The sequence below is a fragment of the Natrix helvetica genome (assembly GCF_964273705.1).
Source record: "Natrix helvetica genome assembly, chromosome: 14".
NCBI classification, from domain to species: Eukaryota; Metazoa; Chordata; class Lepidosauria; order Squamata; family Natricidae; genus Natrix; species Natrix helvetica.
The window spans coordinates 13,297,202-13,322,557 of record NC_138564.1 but is presented as its reverse complement, the minus strand read 5'-3'; the positions used below and the strand labels follow the sequence as shown (position 1 = coordinate 13,322,557).

At 46.0% G+C, this 25,356-nt stretch overlaps 1 protein-coding gene across 2 annotated transcripts in view; it reads right to left on the bottom strand.

The window, feature by feature from the left end:
• Positions 1-25,356, bottom strand: part of KNTC1 (kinetochore associated 1) — a 41,669-nt gene that overhangs the window by 11,231 nt on the left and 5,082 nt on the right. For both annotated transcript variants that reach the window (XM_081966607.1, XM_081966608.1), the window contains exons 8-46: positions 25,081-25,191; positions 24,104-24,197; positions 23,588-23,640; positions 22,904-23,016; positions 22,334-22,391; positions 22,081-22,179; positions 21,774-21,817; positions 21,621-21,686; positions 20,449-20,524; positions 19,566-19,685; positions 19,386-19,475; positions 19,233-19,301; positions 18,328-18,389; positions 18,114-18,225; positions 17,200-17,343; positions 16,548-16,604; positions 15,983-16,084; positions 14,995-15,111; positions 14,253-14,396; positions 14,055-14,153; positions 13,867-13,970; positions 12,911-13,016; positions 12,655-12,789; positions 11,671-11,793; positions 10,475-10,541; positions 10,285-10,352; positions 8,838-9,124; positions 7,722-7,894; positions 6,603-6,700; positions 6,318-6,459; positions 5,561-5,620; positions 5,120-5,283; positions 4,676-4,780; positions 3,981-4,109; positions 3,754-3,870; positions 2,693-2,802; positions 2,063-2,264; positions 1,418-1,510; positions 46-217 (exon numbers count right to left, since the gene is read on the bottom strand). In XM_081966607.1, coding sequence (XP_081822733.1) covers positions 46-217; positions 1,418-1,510; positions 2,063-2,264; positions 2,693-2,802; positions 3,754-3,870; positions 3,981-4,109; positions 4,676-4,780; positions 5,120-5,283; positions 5,561-5,620; positions 6,318-6,459; positions 6,603-6,700; positions 7,722-7,894; positions 8,838-9,124; positions 10,285-10,352; positions 10,475-10,541; positions 11,671-11,793; positions 12,655-12,789; positions 12,911-13,016; positions 13,867-13,970; positions 14,055-14,153; positions 14,253-14,396; positions 14,995-15,111; positions 15,983-16,084; positions 16,548-16,604; positions 17,200-17,343; positions 18,114-18,225; positions 18,328-18,389; positions 19,233-19,301; positions 19,386-19,475; positions 19,566-19,685; positions 20,449-20,524; positions 21,621-21,686; positions 21,774-21,817; positions 22,081-22,179; positions 22,334-22,391; positions 22,904-23,016; positions 23,588-23,640; positions 24,104-24,197; positions 25,081-25,191 — 4,285 coding nt within the window. The remainder of the gene's footprint in view (positions 1-45; positions 218-1,417; positions 1,511-2,062; positions 2,265-2,692; positions 2,803-3,753; positions 3,871-3,980; positions 4,110-4,675; positions 4,781-5,119; positions 5,284-5,560; positions 5,621-6,317; positions 6,460-6,602; positions 6,701-7,721; positions 7,895-8,837; positions 9,125-10,284; positions 10,353-10,474; positions 10,542-11,670; positions 11,794-12,654; positions 12,790-12,910; positions 13,017-13,866; positions 13,971-14,054; positions 14,154-14,252; positions 14,397-14,994; positions 15,112-15,982; positions 16,085-16,547; positions 16,605-17,199; positions 17,344-18,113; positions 18,226-18,327; positions 18,390-19,232; positions 19,302-19,385; positions 19,476-19,565; positions 19,686-20,448; positions 20,525-21,620; positions 21,687-21,773; positions 21,818-22,080; positions 22,180-22,333; positions 22,392-22,903; positions 23,017-23,587; positions 23,641-24,103; positions 24,198-25,080; positions 25,192-25,356) is intronic.

Below are 25,356 nucleotides of genomic sequence, written 5' to 3'. Positions count from 1 at the left end.
CCTTTATGAATAAGTTTTCTTCTTTTTTACAAGACACGGACTCACGAATGATCTTCCAGAAGCACTGCGAAGTTTTAAAGAACATCAGATGGAAAGGCAGCCGGGTGTCAGCAGGAGGGGAGAGGCAAAATCCCTGTTCAAAGAGGAATTGCTGTTCCAGTTCCCCAGGAGGGGACATTCTCTTATAGGATTTCAAGTGGGTTAGGAGCATGTTGGCCTGGGAGGAACAGAGGAAAACAATGTGAGCTCCTTCCCTGATTTTTAGAAGCTGTAGGTACACAATATAAGCCACTGAATAACATTACATTTAATAGTTACACAGCCAGTGTAGTGTTTCTAATGGAACACACAAGACCAGCATTCTTGGGACGAAACATGACTTTCAGATATTGGCAGGTTGGTAAACCAGATCCAGAAAAGGATTTTTTTTTTTTTTGAATATACGGAATTGGCTGCAAATGTCGAATAGAATTTGAACCGGAAATGTTTATCCTGGGGATAATTACGGCAAAGTATAATAGAAAGTTAAAATACTTGATGTTACATATAATAATGGTGGCAAGGATTGCTTTTGAGCAATATGGGAAGAAAGATAGTATTCTGCCAGAGGGATTAGTAATTCAAAAAAAAAAAATATTTGATTCTGCAGAAATGGACAAACTCACATTAGAGTGACAGGGAAAGGGTGATTCAGAATACTATGCGGCATGGGAGAAATGGTATGAATGGATAGACAATAGAAATAAGAAATGGAAACAAACACAGGGTTAGGACGTTTGGAAATAGGATGTATATCATGTGTACATACAAATGTTGATTCTAGTTGTATGAATAGTGCCACAGATCTGTTAAATATGTGATAGACGTGTAAAGAAAAAAATGTGCAATAAAAATAAACATTTAAAAAGAAGAAGGAGGGAAGGGAAAGGGGGAAGGAAGGAGAGGGGGGGAGAGAGAGAAAGGAAGGAAGGGAAAGGAAGGAGATAAGGAAAGGAAGGAGATGGGAATCAGAGCAGGAGGGAGGGAGGGAGGGAAGGAAGGATTGGTTTAAGGGAGAGGGAAGGAAGAAAGAATTTAAGAGAGCGGGAGGGACGGAGGGAGGAAACAGAAGTACACTTTATTAAGATTGGCTTATAGCAATTGGTTCTGGAAAGCTGATTCTGCTCCTTATAGTGCCGCAGATTAAGGGAGCGTCTGATTCAGCCTTCAGGTCATTTCACTGTGGAATTTAACCTTTAACCCTTCAGCCCCCCCTTTTGCTCAGGGAATGGCTCCAGGCCGTTTGCCCCAAAATGCATCTTCCTGACTCCACAGCAGTGTTTCTCCACCTTGGGACCTTGAGAGGATACGTGGACTTCAACTCCCGGAATTCCCCAGCCAGTCCTGGGATTGCAAATCCCCTCTCCCGCTTTCTTACCCTGGTCAGTGGGAAGCCCGTGGCTTGCCCTCCTCCGGCTCTTTCCATCACCGTCAAAAGGCTTTCGATGACTTCATAGTTGTACGGATTCACCTGTTCCCCCAATCGAAAGCAAAGTAGAGGGATCAATAGTTTTGCGATTGGAGAGCCTCTTCCAAGCAGCTGGGGGGGTTAGGGGCTCCTCTCTCCCACCCCCATCCTCAAGCTCAAATATATCCTGCCCAGTGGTAAAACCTAATTCCCCCCTCCCCGGTTCTGCGGGCGTGGCTTGGGGGGTGTCATGTGACTGGGTGGGTGTGGCCAACCTTTCCCCACTTTTTAAAGCATTTTTTTCCTACCTATTCGCCGGAACTGGTAGTAAAAAAAAGCTTTAAAAAGTGAAAAATAAGATTCCGACGATCGTGCGGCTCACGGCTGAGTGTCACAGAACCTCCCCCCCCCCTTTTTTAAAGCTTTTTTAAAACTACCAGTTTGGGCGAATCGGTCATAGCCGGTCGCATTTCACCCCTGACCCCACGCTTCCCCTCCCTGGCCTTTAACACCCTTTGTGTTGACCGGCTCTGGGATAACGATGATGGGGAAATTTAAAAGCCCGGCTTAAATCAAACCAGGAACGCTCTTCCCTGCAAAACAGCGTGACGTTACTTTGTGGAGCATTGCGCTGAGGCTGGCCACGAGGCCGGTGGTGCTGCTGAGCAGCGGGATGGTCGCAAGCGCTCTGGCCACCGCCCGGACGTGAGGCTCCTTCCCGGCCCCCGGCTCCAAGTCTCCTTGATCCCAGCTGGCGTCCTGGAGCTGGGTTTCAATGTAGAGCTGCAGGGCGGCCTCCGTGTCTAAGTGGAAGGTTCTGGAAAGCAGAATAGATCAAAAGGGAGAAAGGATTTGGAATGGAGAAAAGGGAAGGGAAGAAGGAAGGGAGGGAAGAAAGGAGGGAGGGAAGAAAGGGAAAAAGAAAGAAAGGGAGGGAGGGAAGTAAGTAAGGGAGGAAGGACATGGGAATCAGGGAGGAAGGAAGGAAGGGTGATGGGAATCAGGGAGGAAGGAAGGAAGGGTGATGGGAATCAGGGAGGAAGGAAGGAAGGAAGGGCCAAACCTCCCCAACTAAATCAAATATTTGGTGAAATGCGATGATTTCTGTATAGGCAAGGTCAGGAAATGTGCCACATATAATTCCAGATTTTTCTTGGTTGTCCGAATCTGGGTTCAATTTCTCGTCTTCAAAGTAACCGAATGAAAGGGCATTTTCTTGCCCTCGGTGGGCTTCAGCTCCCTTACCTGCAGAACGTCAGGATGAGGCTGGTATCTGCATTTGGGTGTTGAACCAGGGTCTTTAGAAGCTCCTTCTTCCTTACCGAAGGCATCCTGAACGTACTCTGGAAAGAGATCTTTCCCAGAAAACACCCGTGTCAGCATTCAGTTTAGCCAAAAAAAACCTCCCTTTAGGGACTCCTGTTTTCTAACCTATAATTTCAGGTTTCCAATTCTTGATGCAGGGATCAATTGTCACCTGACCTTCACCTTTGCCTCCCCTATTTCTTTGGGGCAACCAAAAACAGAGATGAGCGCAGCTGCACGTAAAGCAGTTTCTGCAATACCCTGGGAGGGGGGGAGGGGAACATAAGTGGCTAGAATTACACCGTAAGCTTTTATTCCAAACCTGTTCTGACCTAGGCTTCCTGGGTCAGTAAAAAGCACACGCTTAGTCCCCAAAACCCTCTTTTTATTTCAAAGGCTGTGAATTGTGTTCATTCGCAGCCCGTGATGAGTCACAAATAGTTTGTAAAGAGTCCGACAGAAGTCTGCCAAAGTCTTTCAGGATAAGGCTGATAAGCACCCACCTTTATCTTCCCTGAAACGCTGCCAAAGACCTATTTGGAAATTAGCTTTGCAAGGCCACACAGAGCAGAGTTAAAACTGAATTTCAGAGTTTAAACCGACCAGAACGAACAAAATTGCTTCCTGCAAAGGCTCAAGTGCCTTTGCTCCTCCTCTATGTCTTATGGGAGGGGCCAATCATCTCCAAGTCTTATTCCCAAGTCGCCCCTTGTGTCTTAACTGTTCTTGCCTTCTGGCAGCTCTGCGCATGTGCGCACTGGGAACAGGCTCCCCCTGTTCCTCTGCCTCGCTGATGTCCGACTCTGAAGGCAGCTGATAACTGGCATATGGCCTTGGCCCCCTCTCTGCCTCCGACGCAGAGCCCTCGTCCGAACCTTCCCCAGACTCCAGGACTGGCCCATCTTCCCCCCAACCCTCCTCACTGTCCGATTCTGCTGCCAGCTTTGTAGGCCGCCGATGGACTCACAACAAAACCTGAATATTTTGGCAAAGGGACTCACCCCAAGCTTTCCCAGCGTGATGCCCCATTCGGCGTCTATGACCAAGTCCTCAAAAGCTTCTTTCTCCTGGGGGTCTTCATATTGAAGAGCTAGTTGGGTTCCCACAATAGCCACAGCCTGGGGGTGGGGGAGGGGGAGGAGAAACGGCATGGGTGGGCTGAGGAGGGGCCCGGCAGCTGTGAAGTCCTGCCCTGTGCATCTTTTTCCGAACAAGCTTCACGGCTCACCAAGATCTTGTTGTAGTTCTGTGACATTTGGTTGACGATGTCCCAGAGTTTTGGGAAAATCACGGCTCTGGGCAAGAGGCTGCAGTAGCCAAAGGCCAGCTGATGATCCACGCAATGGCTGTTGAACATCTGTGGAAAAAAGAGCCCCCCCCATTAACTGAAACAATCCCCCCCAAACTCGCTCGCTCGTTCCCCCAATGGGCACCTGGCACTGTTCTGTTCTAGGCTTCCTTATCTCCCTGGGAACGCTGCCAGAGACCTCATTGCCAAAGGCAGAGCAAGGCCAAACTCAGCACAGAGTCAAACAGAACTTTACAAAGCTTGAACCGACCAGATGAAATAATTGCTTCCTGCAAAAGCTCACGTCCCGTTCGCTCTTCTTTTATGTCTTATGGGAGGGGCCAATCATCTCCAAGCCTTACTCCCAAGTCGACCCTGTTTTCTTAATGGTTCTTGCCTTCTGGCAGCCTCGCACACTGGGAACAGGCTCCTGCTGTTCTTCTGCCTCACTGATGTCTGACTCTGAAGGCAGCTGATAACTGGCATACGGCCCTGGCCCCCTCTCTGCCTCCGACCCAGAGCCCTCCTAAGAGCCTTCCCCAGACTCCAGGACTGGCCCAGGTTCCTCCCCAACCTCCTCGCTGTCCGAATCTGCTGCCAGCTCTGCTGGCGGGCCACAACAGGTACACGCTTACCTTGTGCAACAAAGCGGTCACGATGCTCTGGATGAGCGAGATTGAATTCTGCATCACTGCCAGGAGGAACGTGCGCACTTCCTCTAGCATCTTCTGGTCGTGCAGCTGACGGATACAAAACGAGGACCAGAACAGACATTTTTCCAAAGTTTATATCCCTTTTTATTTTGACAAGTTGCGTAAGGCGGCAAACAGATGCCACACATCTCCCGCCTCACTGTTTTGCTTGCAACAACAACCCTGCGAAGTGGGTTGGGCTGAGAGGGAGGGACTGGCCCAAAGTCACCCAGCTGGCTTTCATAGGTAAAAAGGTGGGACTAGAACTCCCAGACTCCTGGGGATTGGCTCAAAGCCATCCAGCCGGCTCTTACGCCGAAAGCAGGACGAGAACTCTCCATCTTCTGCTTTCTCGTCTTACCCACTACACCAAACTGCTTTCCTTACCTTTTTACTTAGAGTGACATCCATGTTGTTGGAGGTCATGTGCTGGAACAGAGATCCGAACGAGTTGGAGAGCAGGCCGAAAGCCAGCTCGTACTGGCTGCCTTCCTGGAGGCTGCTAAGCAGAGCGAAGATGGCATTCTTGCACAAACGCAGGCGGTTCCTTCCTACAGCAGAAAAATAATAAAAAAAATAAAGGGTCGGCCGGGGAATTCTGGGAGTTGAAGTCCATCTACCTTAAAAGCTGCGGAGACACACTCTGCACCCTCGGCTGCCATTGGGCGTTTTTATTTCCAGCCACAGAAACGTTCAAGCTTTCAGAAGGGAAAAGCAAAGCAGCAAGGAAACTCCAAACTTCCGCTGCCGTCTTGCCCGTTTTATCTCATGCATCTTTACTCAAACCCCGCGGATTATATGAGACGGCTGTACGTAACCTCGGAGTACCTTGTTTGAAGGAGCAATAGGCCAGGCTGGCAGATTCCAGAGGAGGGGAAGCCTTCCATTCTGCAAGAGAAGAGGATTTCACATGTGCCGGAGATCTTTTACAACGGGAGCCCTCAAACTAAGGCCCGGGGGGCCGGATACGGCCCACCGAAGGCATTAATCCAGCCCGCGTGGGATCATGAGGCTGCCCCGCCCACATCTCCCCACCTATCCACCGGCCCCACCCACCACCTGGGGACCTCAAGAGGCCAAAGACAGGCCTGTTTTGGGGCGGCAGAGCAGTACTGAAGGCCCCAGCCTCCAGAGAGAGAGATGGACGGAGGGAGTGAAGGGGAGTGAGAGAGAGAGAGAGAGACCAACAGAAGTCCCTCCCACACACACACCCCTCCCCAAAGCAGCCACATCCCTTCACTGACCTGGCTTTCCAGCCCCAGGAGCATAACGAAGTTTAATTTGTGTGTATTGTTTGATAGACGACTATATTGGCCACGCGCAAACAAGTCACATGACCAACTAGCCACACCCACCCAGTCATGCGACCACTTAGAAGCACACCCACCCAGCCGATCTAGCACTCCTCCCCCCAGCAGTCTGAGGAATTGGCCCCCTGTTTAAAACGTTGAGGACCCTTGTTTTATAGCACTGTTGAGCCCCGTCTTGTCCTCCAGAAGGAGGCCAAAAGCTTTCTCAGTGGGATTTTCTCGCGGGGCTTAAAGGGAGTGAAACGTGAAGGAGAGATGGAGGAGGTTGAGTCTACCTGCCAGAGGCACAAGGGATGAAGCAATTTTGTACGCGGAAGGGAGCACGGCGGGGGTGTCGAGAACGGCCCCGTCTTCAGTAAAGAAATCCTCAAACGTCCAGGCTCCATAAGGGTCTTTATCGGTATGGAGAGAGCTTGCCTAAAGAGAGAAGAATGTCACTTGGGTGTCAAGAGGCCCCTTTTTTTAATTACAAAGGACAAGGTTGAAATCCTCTTTTAGGCACAACCAACCAGGGACAAAATCTTAGTAAATACAGTGAAACCGAATAATCACTACTTTACCTGCGGTATAAACCCAAGATCTTCCATTTGGCATTTGGCGTAAATTTCACGGGCAAAAGAAGCGTGTTTACAAAACTCCAAGACATCTAAAATAAGATCTGGGAAAGAGAAGAATAAACGTCTTTCTAAAAAGGAAAATATTTTATATCGTCACTCGGCAGGTTACATTTTATCCTGATGCAAATATCATTTTAGGAGACACCGTTCAGCCAAGCACGTTGTCTGCGACCACATCCCTCAGATTCCAGCTTCCTGCTCATTTTATTTCTGTACTCCAAAAATATGCAACAACTGGCCAATATAACAGGTACAAGACTGAAATGTTTTCAGGGGGAAAAAGAAAACAGATCCAGAAACACAGGCGTGCAGTGTTAAGTGGCGAAGAACCAAGAGGCTTTTGAATCCAGAAACAGACTGTGATTTTGCTATTGAATTATGTTTTTTAATCCTGCCTAATGAGGAACTTTCTCCAAGATAACAAATGGGATTTAAAAAATACTTGTAGAAAAACTGTATTCAATGTGCTTCCTTAAAATAGCTTTCTTTTTGATACATTTTACTGTGCCATTGTTATTTTACATCAACGCGAATTACCCCTACATTGGGGTCCTTCAGTTAAGATTCAGGAGAAAAAGCCATCAACCTCATAGCGGGCCAATTTTTAAAAATAATTGAATTTGAGAATCATGATGTGTTAAAAATATTCATGACTGGGAGAGACATGGGAACAAGGTCAGCCAATGAATAGGCACAGCAACTAAGTCAGCCAATGGCAGCTTAAACAGATCTGAGTCTGTGCAGAGAATTGAAACAGAAACTAAAGCAGTGTGCTGCTCTGAGAAGTAAACTAGCAATCTTGTCTGGGCTTGTCTGCCGATATGAAATCTACTGCTGGTGTTTGCCTGTAACTCTCCTGCCTTGTGTTTACTTAGACGAACCGCCGGTTGGTACATTTATTCATCTGTTCTTATGTATATAAAGAAGTTAATAAATGCTGCTGCATCCGTTATCTCTCTGTGCTTTCTGGATTTGAATTTATGCAACAAACGCTGACATAATGCAATTATTTAGAGAAGGGTTAACAGAAGTTAACAAGCAAAAGTATTTCTAATTACTTACCCGGATCGCAGAGTGTAGCTGCTTGACAAGCCATGCAGTAGATCACGTCTGGAAGATCTTGGACTTCTGGCAACACCATAGGAATATTGGACTCCAACATATGACAAAGCTTTTGAGACACCAGGAACAACAGCCGTCCCGTCTCTTCGTTGTAGTGGGATTCATAAAAGTAACTTAGCCGAATCGGAGGGGAAAAAATGAAGGAGTTGAGCAGCAGAAGACAAGAGAAGAAGCAACGGATGGAAACTGTTCAAGTAGACAAAGCAACCTAGAACTAAGGAGAACTTTCCTAACAGAGAGAACAATTAATCAATGGAACGGCTTATCTCCAGAAGTTCTGGGTGCTCCATCACTGGAGACCTTCTAGAAGAAATTGGACCACCGTTTGTCTTAGAGGGTCTCCTGCTTGAGTAGAGGGATCAACTAGAAGACCTCCAAGGTCTAAACCAGTGGACCGGCTTTCCTCCAGAAGCTGTGGGTGCTCCACCACGGGAGGCTTTTGTCTGAAATGGTAGAGGGTTTCCTACTTGACCAGGAGGTTGGACTAGAAGACCTCCAAGCTCCCTTCCAACTCTGTTATTCTATGTTCTAAATCCCAGGTCTATCAAGACTATTAACAATAAGCAAACATCCATGTTGGAGTTCCAAATAGCATCCAAAAGTAAATCAGAGTCTGAAGCAAAGGATTCCTCAAAGTTCCAATTTATGAAGAGAGCCAAGTTGGTCCATCTGGGAAAAGCTGAATCTGAAAGCTTCCCGGTTTTCCCCACCCAATTGAAGGTTCAAGATCTTGCTTCCCATACCCACAAGTCCATCCCATGGTCCAATCTCCCACTGCCATGCTGGCAGTTCCACCCATCCAGTTCCAGTCAGGTGCAGAGATGCAAAAACAAAAGATGACCTTGGCTTTCTAGAAAGAATGTTGTTATGGCTACGTATCATCTAACTCTGTACAATCCCCTCTCCCATTTTCCCACAATAGAAAATGCATAGTAGAATAATAGAAAGTGCGGCAGGCCAAAGATCCAAAAGAAAAGATGGCTGCAGGCTTGACAATCCCGATGTATTGATAATTATCAGGATATCGACTGCAACCCAAAAATTATTTTTGCTCACCTGCATATCTGCAGTGCCTCTTCGACCTCTCCATCGTCTAATGCTCGGAGAGCCAACCGTGTCCCCACTTCAGCTTCGGACTTTTGCAGGAGGAAGCCCAATCTGTACAATCTCGTTTGAGTCAACTCCTTCTCCACGCTGAGATCTCCCGGCTTGGTCTCCCCTACTCCCTGCCGATTTCTGCATCTCCTTGCTTTTTCATGGGCTCGGATGTGGTCTTCAAGGATCTGAGTCGTCCGCGAGGGATCGCAAAAATCTTTGGGCGAAATGCAGATCTCGAAACTCTCCTGAACGGGAAAGGAAAAAGGCGGAAGTATGAAAATCAGCCAACCTTCACAACCATCAGTGACACAAAAGCTACGCTTGTAAGGAGTTTTCTTTTTAAAAAAAAAAAATATTCAACATTTTTTAAACATTAAAATCACAATTACACTTTTACAGCTTTCCGTTATCGGTATTCTTTTTTCTAATTTCCATTCTACGACCTATTGTCTTATACATATTCTTCCTTGTTTCATAATTACTCATTTTTACAACACAGACACACACGAAACAGACATCCGAAACTTTAAAATATATTGCTCACTTAGCTTTCGTTAGCTACCGCTAACATCGTCAGAGTGTAAATGCCATTAAAGAGATACCTGCCTTTATACACTCTTAATCCATTTGGCCATTGGGCGCGTGATAGGCCCATCCACCCTCCCCCCACCTGTAAAGTAACTGTTGTTGTTTTTACATCAGGCATGTTAATCAATGCTCCTATTCCTTCCTCCCCTATTGAACACAGCTTGATCTGCTCATCCCCAGGGAATAACGCTGAACTGTCTGATGTTGCTTTAACAGTATTCTCTCTGGCTTCCTCCCACACCTCATCCCTCTTCTTCTGTCTCTCAGGCACATCTGATATATTAACAGCTTCATTTGTTGTTTTGCCTGTGATCTTGTACCTCGTTCCATATCTATCTATCATCTATCTATCTATCTATCTATCTATCTATCTATCTATCTATCTATCTATCTATCTATCTATCATCTATCTATACATACATACACACACATATATATATCACACATACATACATACACATATACACAATATTTACATCTCTATTACTTTCTGAATATATACCATTTCCTTTTATTAGATATCTAATGTTTCTTATGCATTGATTTTACATCTCTTTTCAAGCCAATTATACCGCCTATTCCATGCCTTAAAGTATTCAGTTTCCTCTCTATCTCTTAGTTCCATCGTTAATTTGTCCATTTCCACGCATTCCAGCACCTTTTTTTATGATCTCTGCACTTGAGGGAATGTTTTTTTTTTTGTTTCCAATTTTGGGCAAATGAGATTCTGGCTGCGATTATTATATGGAGCATAATACGTTGAATATCTTTACTTATATTCTTGCAAGGCGTTTTCCAAATGCCACATTAGTCTCACCTGCAGAGTTACCAGAATTCTAAAGGTTTCTAAATCTTTCTCACGCTCTTCTTTCTTGGAATGATTTTCTGTCCCAAAAAAAAGGGAAGGGAAAAAAAAAAGCATGAGCGGGAAGAATAAGAAATATTATTGAATTGTTCCCAATTTAAAAAAAAAAAACCAAGAAAAACACGAGTTGTGCAACATTTACCTTTCTGGAGATTAAGCAGAAGTTTGAGAATTTCTACCAAAGCCTTTTTCACCTGCAGGTGCATTTTCTGTTAGTGAAGCAAAATAAGGCAAGAAAGATATAAGAATCCAGATTCTCTTCACGGGAAGGAAGACCTAACAACAAAATTCTGTTTTCAGCAAAATAAACCAGAGTCAAACCAAAGGTACTTTTTCTTGAAGACGTTTCGCTTCTCATCCAAGAAACTGCTTTAGTTCTGACTTCTGAAATCCGAACGGAAGAAGCTTCTTGGATGAGAAGCGAAAAGTCTTCAAGAAAAAACAAAATCCAGTTGCCTTTTGAAAAAGCACTTTTGGGGCAACCAGGACCTGGAACCCCCCCTCCCCATAGACAACCTCGAGTCGACTTTCATCTTTTCACCACCCTTTTATCTAATCGTGAAGATTGTTTGATCGCTCTTTTGGGTAGCAATTTAATGTTTTCACACCCAAGTCATGCTTTGATACAAGACCTCCCCTTATTGGCAAGCAAAATCTGGGTTTACTTGTCAATGGGCAGACTTTGGCCAATCATGAATTCCGAAGAAACGGGGCCCTTGGGGTATTAACAAAGTTCCCCAACCAATTAGTCACAGCTGTGGTATTAATGTAAGTGTCCATCTTCCCTGAGTCTTTATGCTGCCTGGGTTCGGTTCAATTTTGGGGCTCATGGCCCCGGATAGCACCCCGAAGTTTGGAGTAGCTGGTGAAGTATTTTAAAGGAGATCCGGGTTAATGTCAGGGTTCCAAATGGCATCCAAAAGTAAATCAGAGTCCGAGGCAAAGGATTCCTCAAAATTCCAATTTATTAAGAGAGCCATGTTTGCCCACCTGGGAAACCCCGAATCTGAAAACTTCCAGGTTTCCCCATCCAGTTTAAAGTTCCAGATCCTGCCCCCACACCCACAATTCCATCCCATGGTCCAATCTTCCACTGCCATGAAGACAGATTCCTCCCAACCAGATCTGGCCAGGTGCCAAGGTTCAAAGACAAAGGATGACCTTGGCTTTCTAGAAAGAATGTTGTTATGACTACATACCATCTAACTCCATATAATCCTCCCTCCCATTTTCCCACAATAGAAAATGAATAAAGTGTAACAGGCCTAAAGTCCAAAAGAAAAGATGGCTTGCAGGCCTGACCGTAAGATTTCCCCCACTCCCTCCCCGGAGATGGACCTTTTTTTCAGCTGTGTCCACTTCTTCCTCCAATACAATTTTCCCCCAAATCAAAGTTCTCTCCGCAATTTCTACGGCTTCAGATGGAGGCAGAGATTTCAGTAGATCTGAGATGTCTTCTCCCTGTAAGCACATCCAAGCATTATATCCAACCTTAATAGGACCGATGTTTGAGGAATATGAAACACAGATGTTAAAGGCTTCTTTAGCTTAACTTTTGAGGAGATCAACCCTGACTGCTCTTGGATTCAAACTCAACATTAGGAAAACTAAGATCCTGGCATCCGACCCTCTCAATCCCTGGCAAATGGATGGGGAAGAAATGGAGGTAGGGACAGATTTTATTTTCTTGGGCTCCAAGATCATCGCAGATGGGGACTGCAGCCAAGAAATTAAAAGACGCTCCAGGGGAAGAAAGCTATGGCAAATCTAGACACCATCCTAAAAAGCAGAGACATCACCCTGCCAACAAAAGTGCGCATAGCCAAGGCTCTGGTTTTCCCAGTTGCCATGGATGGCTGTGAAGGTTGGACCATAAGAGAGGCTGAGCTCCAAAGAATGGAAGCCTTTGAGCTCTGGTGCTGGAGAAGAAGACTCATGCATTGAGTCCCTTGGACTGCAAGGCCATCCAACCGGTCAGTCCTAGAGGAGATCCACCCTGACTGCTCTTTAGAAGGCCAGATCCTGAAGAGGAAACTCAAAGACTTTGGCCACCTGATGAGAAGGAGGAAGGACTCCCTGGAGAAGAGCCTCATGCTGGGAAGGATGGAGGGCAAAAGAAGAAGAAGGGGACGGCAGAGAAGGAGGTGGCTGGGTGGAGTCACCGAAGCAGTCGGCGTGAGCTTCAATGGACTCCGGAGGATGGGAGAGGACAGGAAGGCCCGGAGGAACAGCACTTAAGACTTATGTTTTCTCTGCTACTGCGTTCAAACTCAGGGCTTTGACCTGCATTTGAACTCGGGGCTTTGGGGACCCGATCCGCACCTTTTCTTTGTTGATGAGATCCGTGATCTTCCAAATGTAGACTTCAGCGGTGGGCAACATGTACGCCTTTATGATTTTCAGGCTGTCTTCCAAAGCAGAAGGCCTGTCCTGTTTAAGGATGAACTTGGCCAGCATCTGGAAGAGAAAAACCAAGCATCAGGTCAACAGAGAAAGTTCTTCGTTTTTGTTTGTTTGTTGGTATCAAAATTACGGGGCGTTTCTGAGCATTTATCAAAAGTGGGCCGGAGTTCCTTACCAAAATCATCTGCTTATCGTTTAAAAGGTTGGTGTCTCGTATGCCGTAACTCCGCAGAAGCTTCTTCATTTCCATCAGCCGGTAACCTTCCTCCAGTAGCTTCACCCTGCCAGGAAGCAATTTCATGACAAATCTCTAGATAAGGCAAAAGGTGCCCCTTGGGGTGAGGGGGAGAGGTGATTAATGTCAGGGTTCCAAATAGCATCCAAAATTAAATCAGAGTCCGAGGCAAAGGATTCCTCAAAGTTCCAGTTTATGAAGAGAGCCATGTTGGGAAACATCTGGGAAAACCCAAATGTGAAAGCTTCCCGGTTTTCCCCACCTAGTTGAAAGGGTCAAGATCTTGCCCCCCACACCCACAAGTCCATCCCATGGTCCAATCTCCCACTGCCATGCTGGCATTCCACCCATCCAGTTCCGGTCAGGTGCAAAGACAAAGGATGACCTTGGCTTTCTAGAAAGAATTTTGTTATGGCTACATATCATCTAACTCCGTACGATCCACCCTCCCATTTTCCCACAATAGAAAATGCATAGTAGAGGTGCTTTTGGAACCCTGACATTACGCAACTCCTTTTACAGGGTGGCTGTGGACCATGGGTGGCAGGGAAGTCCAGCACAGGCCTTTTTGACATGGGATAACCCCCCCCCCCCAAAGCAAGGCAACTTCAGAGCTTCAGAACCACAATGGAGATTGAACACGAGGAGAGAGATAGAGGAGGAGAGATGCCCTCACATGGCCTCCCTTATATATACAGCTTCTTAAAGTGACAGTAACCCTACTGACTCATCCTCATGTCATCATCTCGGTTTACAGCAGCTGGCCGGCTATTAAAGCGTCATTACCTTGACAGAAGGACCGTTCTCTTCCCGCAGAGGAAACCTCTCAAGGCTGCAGACTCTTTTCTTGAGTCATCTCAACCTTTAAATCGGAGTTTTGCCCCTCCCTCTCTTACCTGGCATGCTCCATGCCCCGGTACCGCTGTACTAGGTCTTCCACACCCTGGCTCCAAGGGACCATGGCGCTATGCATTATGGCCAGCACCCCTTCGAAGATCAACTGGAAAGAACAACCCGGTCATTACCCAACGCAAAACATTTCCCACCCCGCCAATGGCGAGAGTCATTTTCTGGCCTGACGCACCTCTAAGTTGGACATGCAGCCTAAGACAGCTATGGCTTTCGCTTCCCACATCGTGTCGAAAACGGAGGACGAACGTGTGCGGTGGCACAGCAGCAGGTCCTGGGGGTGGTGAAGGATTCAGAAAGAGGCGGGGGACTTTTGGAACAAACCCCCCCCCCAACTCAACAAAATCGAACGAGATCAGGGATTCGTCTCTACCTTTATGTACTGCAGTAGAATCTCATCTTTTTTTAGCTGATGGTGGCGCATGTACGGTTCGATATAGTTCTCTAAAGCCGCAGGGAGGAGTTCGGCTGCCCGGATTTTGTCAAGCATACGGAACACAATTGTGTTTGCGGTTTCCTAGAGGGCGGGGGGGGGGGGAACCAAGACTGGTCATCGTTCAGAATAGAAGCGGGTCCATGCAATGTTGGCAGCTGAGCACACGTCTTCTTCACAAGGATTCATTCTCTATTCTGTAATATCCCCATTTCAAGGATTTGGGGATGGCGTAAATATTTATCATGTCATATCCTGCGAGACACCCGGGGTGGGGGTGGGGCGTTGCTTTATATCAGGGGTCAGCAACAAGTGGCTCTGGAGACACATTTGGCTCTTTCATCCCTCGGCTGCGGCTCCCTGTCACAATTGATAGGGCTTTCAATTAGGACAGGCAGAGGGAAACGGACACTGCGCTAGGAGGAGACTCTATGGCGGGGGAACCGGACTTCCGGTCAGCTCCAGAATTGAACGGGGGGCTTCCGGTTAGGACCTTTGTGGCTCTTTGAGTGTTTAAAGTTGCTGACCCTTGCTTTATATGAACCCACAGAGGTTAAAATCTTCAGTGTGAGCCCAACGATAGGATTATACGATTCGCCCCAACTGCAAAAGCTTTGGACGGCCACCCACAGACTCTCTCCTTACAAACACCGGCTTCCCGTGGGCTTATTTGTCCGCCTACCTTTTCAAAGTTGCAGAGAGTCAGCCTGCAGTTGTATTTCCTGTAGAGATCTACCAAATTCTGCAAGGCGCCGACCAGATCCATCAGGCGGTGGATCTCCGTGTCTTCACTGTCCTTCTGAAAAACCAAACACCACCAAGTCTCATTTTCTCTTTTCTTTTTTTTCCAAATAGTTTTTTATGAAACAATTTTCTTCATTTTATATCACGATTTCAATCTTTACAACACTCCGGTATCAGCATATCTCATATGTACATGCAAGTTATTTACATTATTCTTCCTTTCCTTTTCTGACCCATACAATATGCTGTTATTATAGTGACATCAAAATAGATAGATGATAGATAGATAGATAGATAGATGATAGATAGAGAACCTTTTTGTCACCTCTAAATTTACTTTTGCATTTTTAATCTTTACTTCAATTATACCATGTGTCCCAAATCAAATAGTATCTTGTTTCTTGTTTCTCCTCTTTCTTTTATTTCCACTATTAGCCTATCCATCTCTGCACATTTTAGCACTTCTTTGTAATCACCACTCCATCGGCCGCTGTTATTATGTGTAACGTGATATATTGTGGGTTTTTTTACAATAATTTCCTCTTAATATACCGAATACAAATAATTCCGTCTCATTTTCTAGAGCCAGAGGTGGCACACGGGCCAGAGGTGGCATGCAGAGCCCTCTCTGTGGGCACCTGTGCCATCGCCAGCTGCTGTTCTGGTTTTTGGTGCACGCATAAACACTGGGCAGCTGATCTTGGCACGCACTGGAAACCAGAAGACCAGGTGGCTGGCGCATGCATGCGTTCCAGTTTGGGCGTCTGGTGCCAAAAAGGTTCGCCATCATCACTGTTCTAGAGGCAGAAACTTTCCTTTTCTTCTTTGTTTGCCATCTGGTGTTTCTCAAGCTTTGCCCCTTTAAGCTGTGGGGGGGCTTTGACTCCCAGAATTCCCCCAGCCAGCCTTTAGGCATAACTACTTACCAAAAAATCCCAGTGGGAGAAAGAGGCCAGTCCAATATCACCGACATCTTTGCTGGTAAAAAACACCTGTGCCAGTGCAAGGCCATTTTCTGGCCAGTTGTCCTGTTTGAAAAAAAAGCAACAACCGACGATTAATCCGTCATCTGTGGGACGAAGAGGAACGCTGCCTCTAAAGACTTGGAGCAATTAAAACCTACTTACTTTAGGGAAGAAGAGAGGGAGAGGAGAGAGGGCGGAGGGGCGGGGGAGAGGAGGAGAGAAAGGAGGATTGGAAAGGGGAGAGAGGAGAAGGAGAGAGGAAGGGAAAGTAGAGAAGAGAAGGACGACAGAGGGAAGAAAGGAGGTAGGGAGCGAAGAGAGAGGGAGAAGAAAGTGATGGATAAGGTACAAATATGGTGAATGGAGAGTGGAAGAGCCAATAATTGTTTTGGGGAGTTGATGGTAAGGTGAATTGATGTAAACACTTAATAATACAATATGATGTTGGCTATGTAATATATACACGTGATTATATGTTACGAAAATGAAAAAATAAAAAACTTTTATAAAAATAAAATGCACTTACTTTGTCAGTCAGTTCGAGGCTTCGAGCACGTTCTTCCAACCACTTTGCTACTTTTTTCTGCAGAGGAGAAAAAAAATGACCAAGCTGGGTTACTGATTAATCTTCTAGCCAGAGCCTGGATGGAACCAATTGGACCACAAATGAGCCCCAAATTTATGTTGCTAAGCAAGACAGTTGCTTAAGTGCGTTTTGCTCCATTTTACCACCTCGTTGTTAGGTGAATCACGGCAGTTGTTAGTAACATGGTTGTTAAGCGAATCTCCCTCTCCGACTGACTTTGTTGGAAGGTCATAAAAGGCGATCCCATGATCCTGGGACCGTCATAAATAGGATTCAGTGGCCCAGCATCCGAGTTTTGACCCCGTGGCTATGGGGTTGCTGCAACGATCGTACGCCTCACACTTACGACCTCTGCAGCATCCCTATGGTCACGGGGTCAAAATTCGGATGCTGGGCCACTGACTCCTATTTATGACGGTGTGTGAAGTGTCCTGGGTCATCATAAGTGATGGTCATAAGTCCTTTTATTCACAGCCACTAAAGCAATGGCTGTACATCAAAGCCCTTCTGTAAGGCATTCTCCCTTCCTTCCTTCCTTCCTTTTTCGGAACCATCCGTCGGTCCTTCCTCACAGGGGGCTCCTGGATCTTACCTGTCCGTGAGGTAGCACCCGCCTTACGAAAGGAAGAACCACCTGCTTCAGCCACTGAGCCAGCTCTTGGAGGGGAAGCGTCCCAGAGATCGACTCCAGGAAGTCATCCAGCATTTCCTGGCTGAAGCTTCTTTCCAACGCTGCCTTTAGGAGAAAGAGAAACGTTCTCACCACCAAGGGATTCAGGCGCTTGTGAATCGAGTTTTAAATTTAATTGGACAACCAATTAAATAGGAGCCAACAGTGTGTGGCAGCAGCCAAAAAAGCCAATGCAATCCTAAGTTGCATTAACAGAGGGATGGAATCAAGTTACAAGGGAGGTGCTAATACCACTCTTGTAAAGCCCTAGTAAGACCACACATAGAGTCCTGCATCCAGTTTTGGTCACCGCACTATAAAAAAGATGTTGAGACTCTAGAAAGATTGCAGAGGAGAGCAACCAGAATGATGAGAGGACCGGAGGCTAAAACATACGATGAACGGTTCCAGGAACTGGGCGTGGCTAGTCTAGGGAAGAGAAGGACCAGGGGAGACATGAGAGCAGTCTTCTAATATTTGAGGGGGTCAAGCTATTTTCCAAAGCACCCGAAGGCCAACAAGAAATAATGGATGGAAACTGAACAAGGAGAGATTCAACCTGGAAACAAGGAGACATTTTCAGACAGAGCAATCAACCCATGGAACCGAAGTTTCCTTCGGACGTTGTGGGAGCTTCATCCCTGGAAGCTTTCAAGAAGAGACTGGACTGCCCTCTGTCAGAAATGGCCTAGGGTCTCTAGCTTGGGCAGGAATGGGAGCTCACTCCGTTACGCGGTGCTGGGGATTCGAACCACTGAACTGCCGACCACCTTTCTGATCGACAGGCTCAGCGTCTTAGCCACTGAGCCAACACATCGCTGCTGGAAGCCACTTACCTGATTCCTTAACCAGAGATACTGGGCGGAAGAGAGGCTTCCTCCTTTGAGTTGTGGAAGGATGTAGCTGACAACGTTCTTATTCTTGAGGAATTCTAACCACGTCGTTCCACTGGGGAGGAAAAAGCGCACAGTCATCATTCTTCTGTGCTGAGATGTACCAACCCACATGTGAAAAGAGAGGCCTTGTTTACAACAAGACACACAACCGCACCTGTATTTCTCTGGCCCAAAGGCCCCATAAAAGGTAGTCAGTTTCTCTTGCGTTTGAAGCACCTGCAAAAAAACAAACAAAAAAAAAACACCAGAAAGTCCTTCAATATTAAAAAAATGCTTTGTGGTAGCAGATTCGGACAGTGAGGAGGGTTGGGGAGGAACCTGGGCCAGTCCTGGAGTCTGGGGAAGGCTCTGAGGAGGGCTCTGGGTCGGAGGCAGAGAAGGGGCCAGGGCCGTCTGACAGTTATCAGCTGCCTTCGGAGTCAGACATCAGTGAGGCAGAAGAACAGCTGGAGCCTGTTCCCATTGTGCGCATGTGCAGAGCGGCCAGACGAAGGGAAGAGCTAAAGAACAGGGGTCGACTTGGGAGTAAGGCCACAGGTGGACGGTGAAAGGCCCCTCCCAAAGGGAATAAAAGAGGTGCAAAAGGGGAATGGGCTTGTGCAGGAAGCAATTCCTTCGTTCGAATTAGATTCGTTTCAGGAGTGTGAAGATCTGTCCGTGAATCTCAGAGACTCTGTGCCCAGTCTTTCCTTGCACAGCACCTCATTTGGGAAAATATTTACATGGCAGCTTTCCAAGCTAGATAAGGTCTGTGGTCATAAATGTTCCTTTGAAAGACCGTTTGCCAGGCCTTGGCGGAATGTGAGGGAGAGGGATTCACATTCCTTTAACAAAAGGGGTTTTGTCGGGACCAGCAATCTGCCTCCTGCTTTTTGGGGAAGCCTCGGTCAGAACACATTTGGAAAACAAAATCGTGCGTGAGAAAATTCAGTGGCAGGAACTGATTTTTTTTTTTTTAAAAAGATTTTGGAATGGAAGTCGAGAACACGATATTGGATCTCAAACTTGGCACAATCACAAGGAAGCCACAGGTTTATGACGTGGCTGGGTCATCTTTACCTCTGTAAGGAATGAGGTAGGATCCAAGTTCGTGAAATGGGTAACAGCCGCTGCTTCTTTCTTTAGGATCTGAAAGGGATGGTGAAAATGCTCTTATTCTCAAAAAGACCCTGAAAACCCCAGCTTTCATGAACGCACCAACCGTAAACCTACCGTCATCCGAGCGTAATTCAGCATTTCCTGAGCTGTTTCGTAGGTCGGCCAAGGAGCATTTATGCAATACTCGGCCACAAATGAGTCATCCTACGCAGGAGGGAATTTAACATTATTAACTTAAGTCTCCCCCCCCCCTTCTGAATATCTGTATTTACTATGCACGTAGGAAACAGTTACCTTTATTTTACTCAAGGTTTCCTTCGCTTGGAGGACGAGTTTTAGCCAGGCTGACTGGTCCTCGCTACCAGCCGAAACCAGGCCTTCCAAAATAGTGTTCGCCTTCACTTTGTAGACAAGCTGCATTTGTTGAAAGAATTGTGCAGAGTATTAAAAAGTACTTCAGTTGTCCCTTCAAGCTATAACTTTCCCAGCAAGGACCTCTGTGCTAGCTTAATATGGGAGGCGGGTTAACTTTTCAACATCCCCTATTCATTTTTTTAAAAAAATATTTTTATTGAACAGTTTTTTTCAGTTTTTTAACAGTTATCTTTGCAACATTTCCACATCGGTATACCTCCATTGTACCATTTTTCTCTATACATGTGTACATATATTTCTTTTATACATAATAATATATTATCTACCATACCTCTTATGCCATACACATGCATTTATACTTCTTTTATATATATGTTAGTCTACTAATGTAGTAATTTATATATAATACATCTGATATCTATGTGTATATTTCTTTTATACATAATAGTCTATTAATATATTAATTTATCTATAATATCTCTTATGCCGTACATATATATTTATACTCCCTTTATATATATATATATTAGTCTACCAATGTAGTAATTTATACACATCTGATATCTATCTATGTGTACATATGTTCCTTTTATACATATTAATCCCTTCGTGTACTATTTCACATAAAATGCATCTTACATTTTCCATCTTCACCTGTTCAGATGTCCCTCACCTGCCGTGACATCACCCAATGATGCCCAACGATGTAAGTTGCACGAGTTGCACAATGACCTCACAACATGTATGGCATCACTTCCCCCCCTTAGCAGGAAGTGAAGGAGGATTATTAGCAGTCTGTTACCTCAATTTCCAGTCCAAATTGAAGAGCGAAACTCTCAGCCTCGGCAAACTTATGCTTGTGGAGTAAACGGCTTAGTCTAAGGAGAAAAATACCTTTTGACGTCAGCAAGAAAAGGTCTCCTTCGCTCAGTGGCTCTTAGCCTTGGCAAAATCCAGGTGGATGGATTTCAAATCCCAGAATTTTAATCAGCATGACCATTAATGAGAATTCTGCTAATTGAAGTCCGTCCACCAAAAAATTGCCAATATTTCCTGTAGCACATTTCTGCCGTTATTTTGCCATGCAAGTACATTTGACAGTTACTCAAACTAACTGTCTGAGATAAAATGTTGTTTTTCCCCTACAATCTTTGAGCAGGAAATGTTGAGTCTCAAACCCAAAGGCTTAGAGATGGCTTTTGTGCATGTTCCAGAATAGCTGTTTTGACCGAGGCTTCCCAAGAGTATGAAGCAAACTCCTGGTCCCGACAAAACCCCCTTTTATTAATTTATTGTGAATTCTACTCATTCACATCCGGCAAAGTCTTTTGAGGGAGGATTTACAGTCACAGACCTTCTCTGGCTTGGAGAGCTGCCAGGCTGAGATCTGCAGAACTTGGCAAGGAGTCTCAGAGAGTCACGAACCAATTAAGCGAACTGATTGTCTCCTGCAAACTCCACTCCCCTTTTGCTTCCTCTGGGAGGGGCCATTCATCGTCCACCTGTGGCCTTCCTCCCAAGTCGACCCCTATTCTTTAGCTCTTCCCTTCGTCTGGCCACTCTGCGCATGCGCACACTGGGAACAGGCTCCAGCTGTTCTTCTGCCTCACTGATGTCTGACTCCGAAGGCAGCTGATAACTGTCAGACGGCCCTGGCCCCTTCTCTGCCTCCGAACCAGAGCCCTTCTTAGAGCCTTCCCCAGACTCCAGGACTGGCCCAGGTTCCTCCCCAACCCTCCTCACTGTCCGAATCTGCTGTCAGATTCTCTTGCCTCTGGTGGACCACAACAATAGCTACTTGCTATTCTGCCAAATAAAATGTCCCAGGACCTTCGAAGGCAGAATGCAGCATAGATAGGAAGCCTCTCCAAGTGAAACCAACAGGAGTAAAAAGTTACTTGCTTTTGCTTAATTATGCCCCCAAGACCCTCATCTGATGTTTGGGTGGGGCCAAAAGCCAAAATGCACCCTCACCTGTTCTCAGGTAAGGCTTCCGTCAAGCTTCTCATTAGCAGAAATGAGACCGGATCGGCCGAAGATCTAGAAACAAACACTCCATTAAAAATAGAGCTGTAACGACAATGGGGAAAGCCAACCCATCTTGATCGAATCCAAGAGCAAACTTACTTTTGGTTGTTTTCGTATATTCCCTCCATGAAGTAAATTGTATCCTGTGGGATAAAGAAGTCTTAGGAAGCACTTTGTGGTTCCTTCCGAGTCCCTTTAATTCAGTCATCCCCATTTCATTGTTCGGCTTGAGGTCACCATCTTTCAATTGTGAGAGTGCGGAGGACCACAAGCCAGGATTCCTTCCAGGTAGAGACACATTCGAAAGGAAGCCGATTCGGCTTGGTGGGAAAAGGTGGCCTTTTCTTTTCAATTTCCCCTTTACGTGTTTTCACTCAGTAAGAATAAAAGTGAGAGAGGCTCCTACCGTGTTGATGACACCCCACACCAGCGTGGAAACAGGGCTGACTTCCAGAGCATACAGCTGGCGCATGGCTGGCAGGGAGAAAACCACAATCCTCTTCATCTAACAAGGTGGGGAGATCAAAAGTGTGTGTGTGGGGGGGGAGGGGAATCAGTCTTGTTATTAGTTGGAGATCCAGTTTCATAGTCAAAAGTCAACCAGGCTCAACTGAAGACATCTTTAAATTAAATATATATATATAGAAAGAGGTGAATACCTGTTCAACATGGTCCGGTGTTGTCAGAGCAACCAGTTTAAGATTGGCAATCCCCAGTCTAGAGAGAGGGGGGAGTGGGAGGGAGGGAGAAAGAAAAAGAAAGAAAGAAAAGGAAGGAAGGGGGAGAGATAGAAAGAAAAAGAAAGAAAAGAAAGAAAAGAAAGAAGGAAGAGGGAGGGAAGGAAAGAAGGAAGAAAGGAAAGAAAAGGGAGGGAGGAAGGAATGGAATGAGGAAGGAAGGAAGGATGGAAGGAGAGAGAAGGAAGGAAGGGAAGAAACAAAGGAGAGGATGGATGGATAGAAGGAAGGAAGGAAGGAAGGAAGGGGAAGGGAAGGAAGGGCATTCAATGACCATCAAATATTTCAAACTCTTCCCATTTCAAACTATTTCCTTCTCATTGAGAAGCGATCACTGCAACGAGCTAAGCCTCCAGCCAGGGAAGGCTGACATTTTTCAGCCTTGAAAGGGGTATGTGGTGCTTTTTTGTCCCTCCCCATTGAAATTTACGCCCCACCCGAGACAGGAGAGCCGTTTTGTCCTACATTTTTCACCAGGTGGGGAGACCTTACCCTCCCCCTGCCGAAAAATCTGATTCGGAGGTCAAAAGGAATTCCTCCATGTGCACGGAAGGGCAGTCCCAAATCATCGCCAGGGAGGGGAGGTCCCACAAGGAGAGCACAGCCTACAAAAGAAGAAGGAAAAGACCCATTTTTACATTTCACGTGACACGTTAAAGAGTACTTGTCACAAGTATAGTAAAAGGTAAAGGTTCCCCTCGCACATGTGTGCTAGTCGTTCCCGACTCTAGGGGGCGGTGCTCATCTCCGTTTCAAAGCCGAAGAGCCAGCGCTGTCCAAAGACGTCTCCGTGGTCATGTGGCTGGCATGACTCAACGCCCAAAGACGCACGGAACGCTGTTCCCTTCCCACCAAAGGTGGTTCCTATTTTTCTACTTGCATTTTTTACGTGCTTTCGAACTGCTAGGTTGGCAGAAGCCGGGACAAGTCACGGGAGCTCACTCCGCCATGCAGCGCTAGGGATTCGAACCGCTGATCGACAAGCTTAGCATCTTAGCCACCTTGTCACAAGTATAAGGTTGTGGATTACAGGTGGCCCCCACCTTACGACCAGAATGGAGCCTGGGAAATACTTTTTTTTTAAATTTATCAATGGTTATTAAACCTGGCTTACGGAAGATGTGGGAAAGAGCTCTCCCATCAAGCTATTTCTAAAACCAATGCAAACATACATGCCTTTTTGTCTAAGACAAACAGCAAGTTTTCCACAACTTGAAGATTCTTTGCAGCTGGAAAAGAGAAGAAACACATCAAAACCCAAAAGAGAAATGTCCTATTTAGAAAGCATTTGAAAATCAAACAGTAAGGGCCCTCAGAGGACAGCACTGAAAATAATAGAACAATTAACCAGTGGAACTCCTTGCCTCCAGAAGTTGTGAATGCCCCAACACTGGAAGTTTTAAGGAAGATGTTGGATAACCATTTGTCTGAAGTGGTGTAGGGTTTCCTGCCCAAGCAGGGGGTTGGACTAGAAGACCTCCAAGGTCCCTTCCAACTCTCTTATTCTATTCTACTCTATATTTCTATTCTATTCTATATTTTATTCTATTCTATTTATTTTTACAGGGCTGTTTAGGTTTCCCAAAATCTTGATACACAATACATGGTTATAGTCAAAAGGGGGAAGAGATAAGCAATCCATATAAAATAAGAGATAAAATCCGAAAGGCTGCAAACGCCAGAATCCCCTACCTTCAATCAGGCTTGACTCAGCAACATCTTGAATGGAAGCCAACTTTTTATCAGGATTCACTTCCCACACTGACATCGCACAGCTGCCAGCCCCCTGAAAGAAAGCCAACGTTGAGGTTAGAAACCTTTTGCTTCAAGGCAGACTTTTGCAAATCAAGCCAACTCCTGTTCCTTCTCAGTCACTATCTAAAGTTAGTGACAGATTTTATTTTCCTGGGCTCCAAGATCACTGCAGATGGGGACTACAGCCAAGAAATCAAAAGAGGCTTGCTCCTGGGGAGGAAAGTGATGGGCAATCTAGACAGCAGACTAAAAAGCAGAGACATTACCCTACCAACAAAAGGGCGCATAGCCAAGGCTCTGGTTTTCCCAGTTGCAATGGATGGCTGTGAAGGTTGGACCATAAGGAAGGCTGAGCGCCAAAGAATGGGGGCCTTTGAACTCTGGTGCTGGAGAAGAAGACTCCTGCATTGAGTCCCTTGGACTGCAAGGCCATCCAACCGGTCAGTCCTAGAGGAGATCAACCCAGGCTGCTCTTTAGAAGGCCAGATCCTGAAGAGGAAACTCAAAGACTTTGGCCACCTGATGAGAAGGAGGAAGGACTCCCTGGAGAAGAGCCTCATGCTGGGAACGATGGAGGGCAAAAGAAGAAGAAGAAGGGGACGACAGAGAAGGAGGTGGCTAGATGGAGTCACCGAGTTTAAATGGACTCCAGAGGATGGTAGAGGACAGGAAGGCCTGGAGGAACATTATCCATGGGGTTGCGATGGGTCGGACATGACCGCAACTAACAACAACAGGCACCTAAAAGGCTACCTCCTCAGACCAAGGAACCTCGAAGATAGGTAGACAAAAGGTTTGTCAACTTTTCCTACCCTGAATTCAGGGCTAAGTGCGGAAATGATATAACAATTTTTGGGAAAAAAGCCAGTTGGAAATTGTACCTTAACCCAACATTCAAATAATGTTTGTGTTACCCCTATTATCACTGCAAAGGTGTTCGCGGAGTCCTTCGTCACACAAGTAAAGCAGCCAGCAGTGAGATAATCTTCTACTGAAATGAAGCAAGTTTCCACCTGACTCTGTAACTGTAAGACAAGACAGCCATTTAGACAGACTAGCAAGCAACAGTCACCCTGGCTTTTAAGTCAAATCTGGGACAATTAAAACAATTCAAGCACAAAAACCGCACAGTTCCTCAAATCATCTATTAGACTGAAGTGCGTATCGTTTATTTTTGAAGCAAGAGGCAT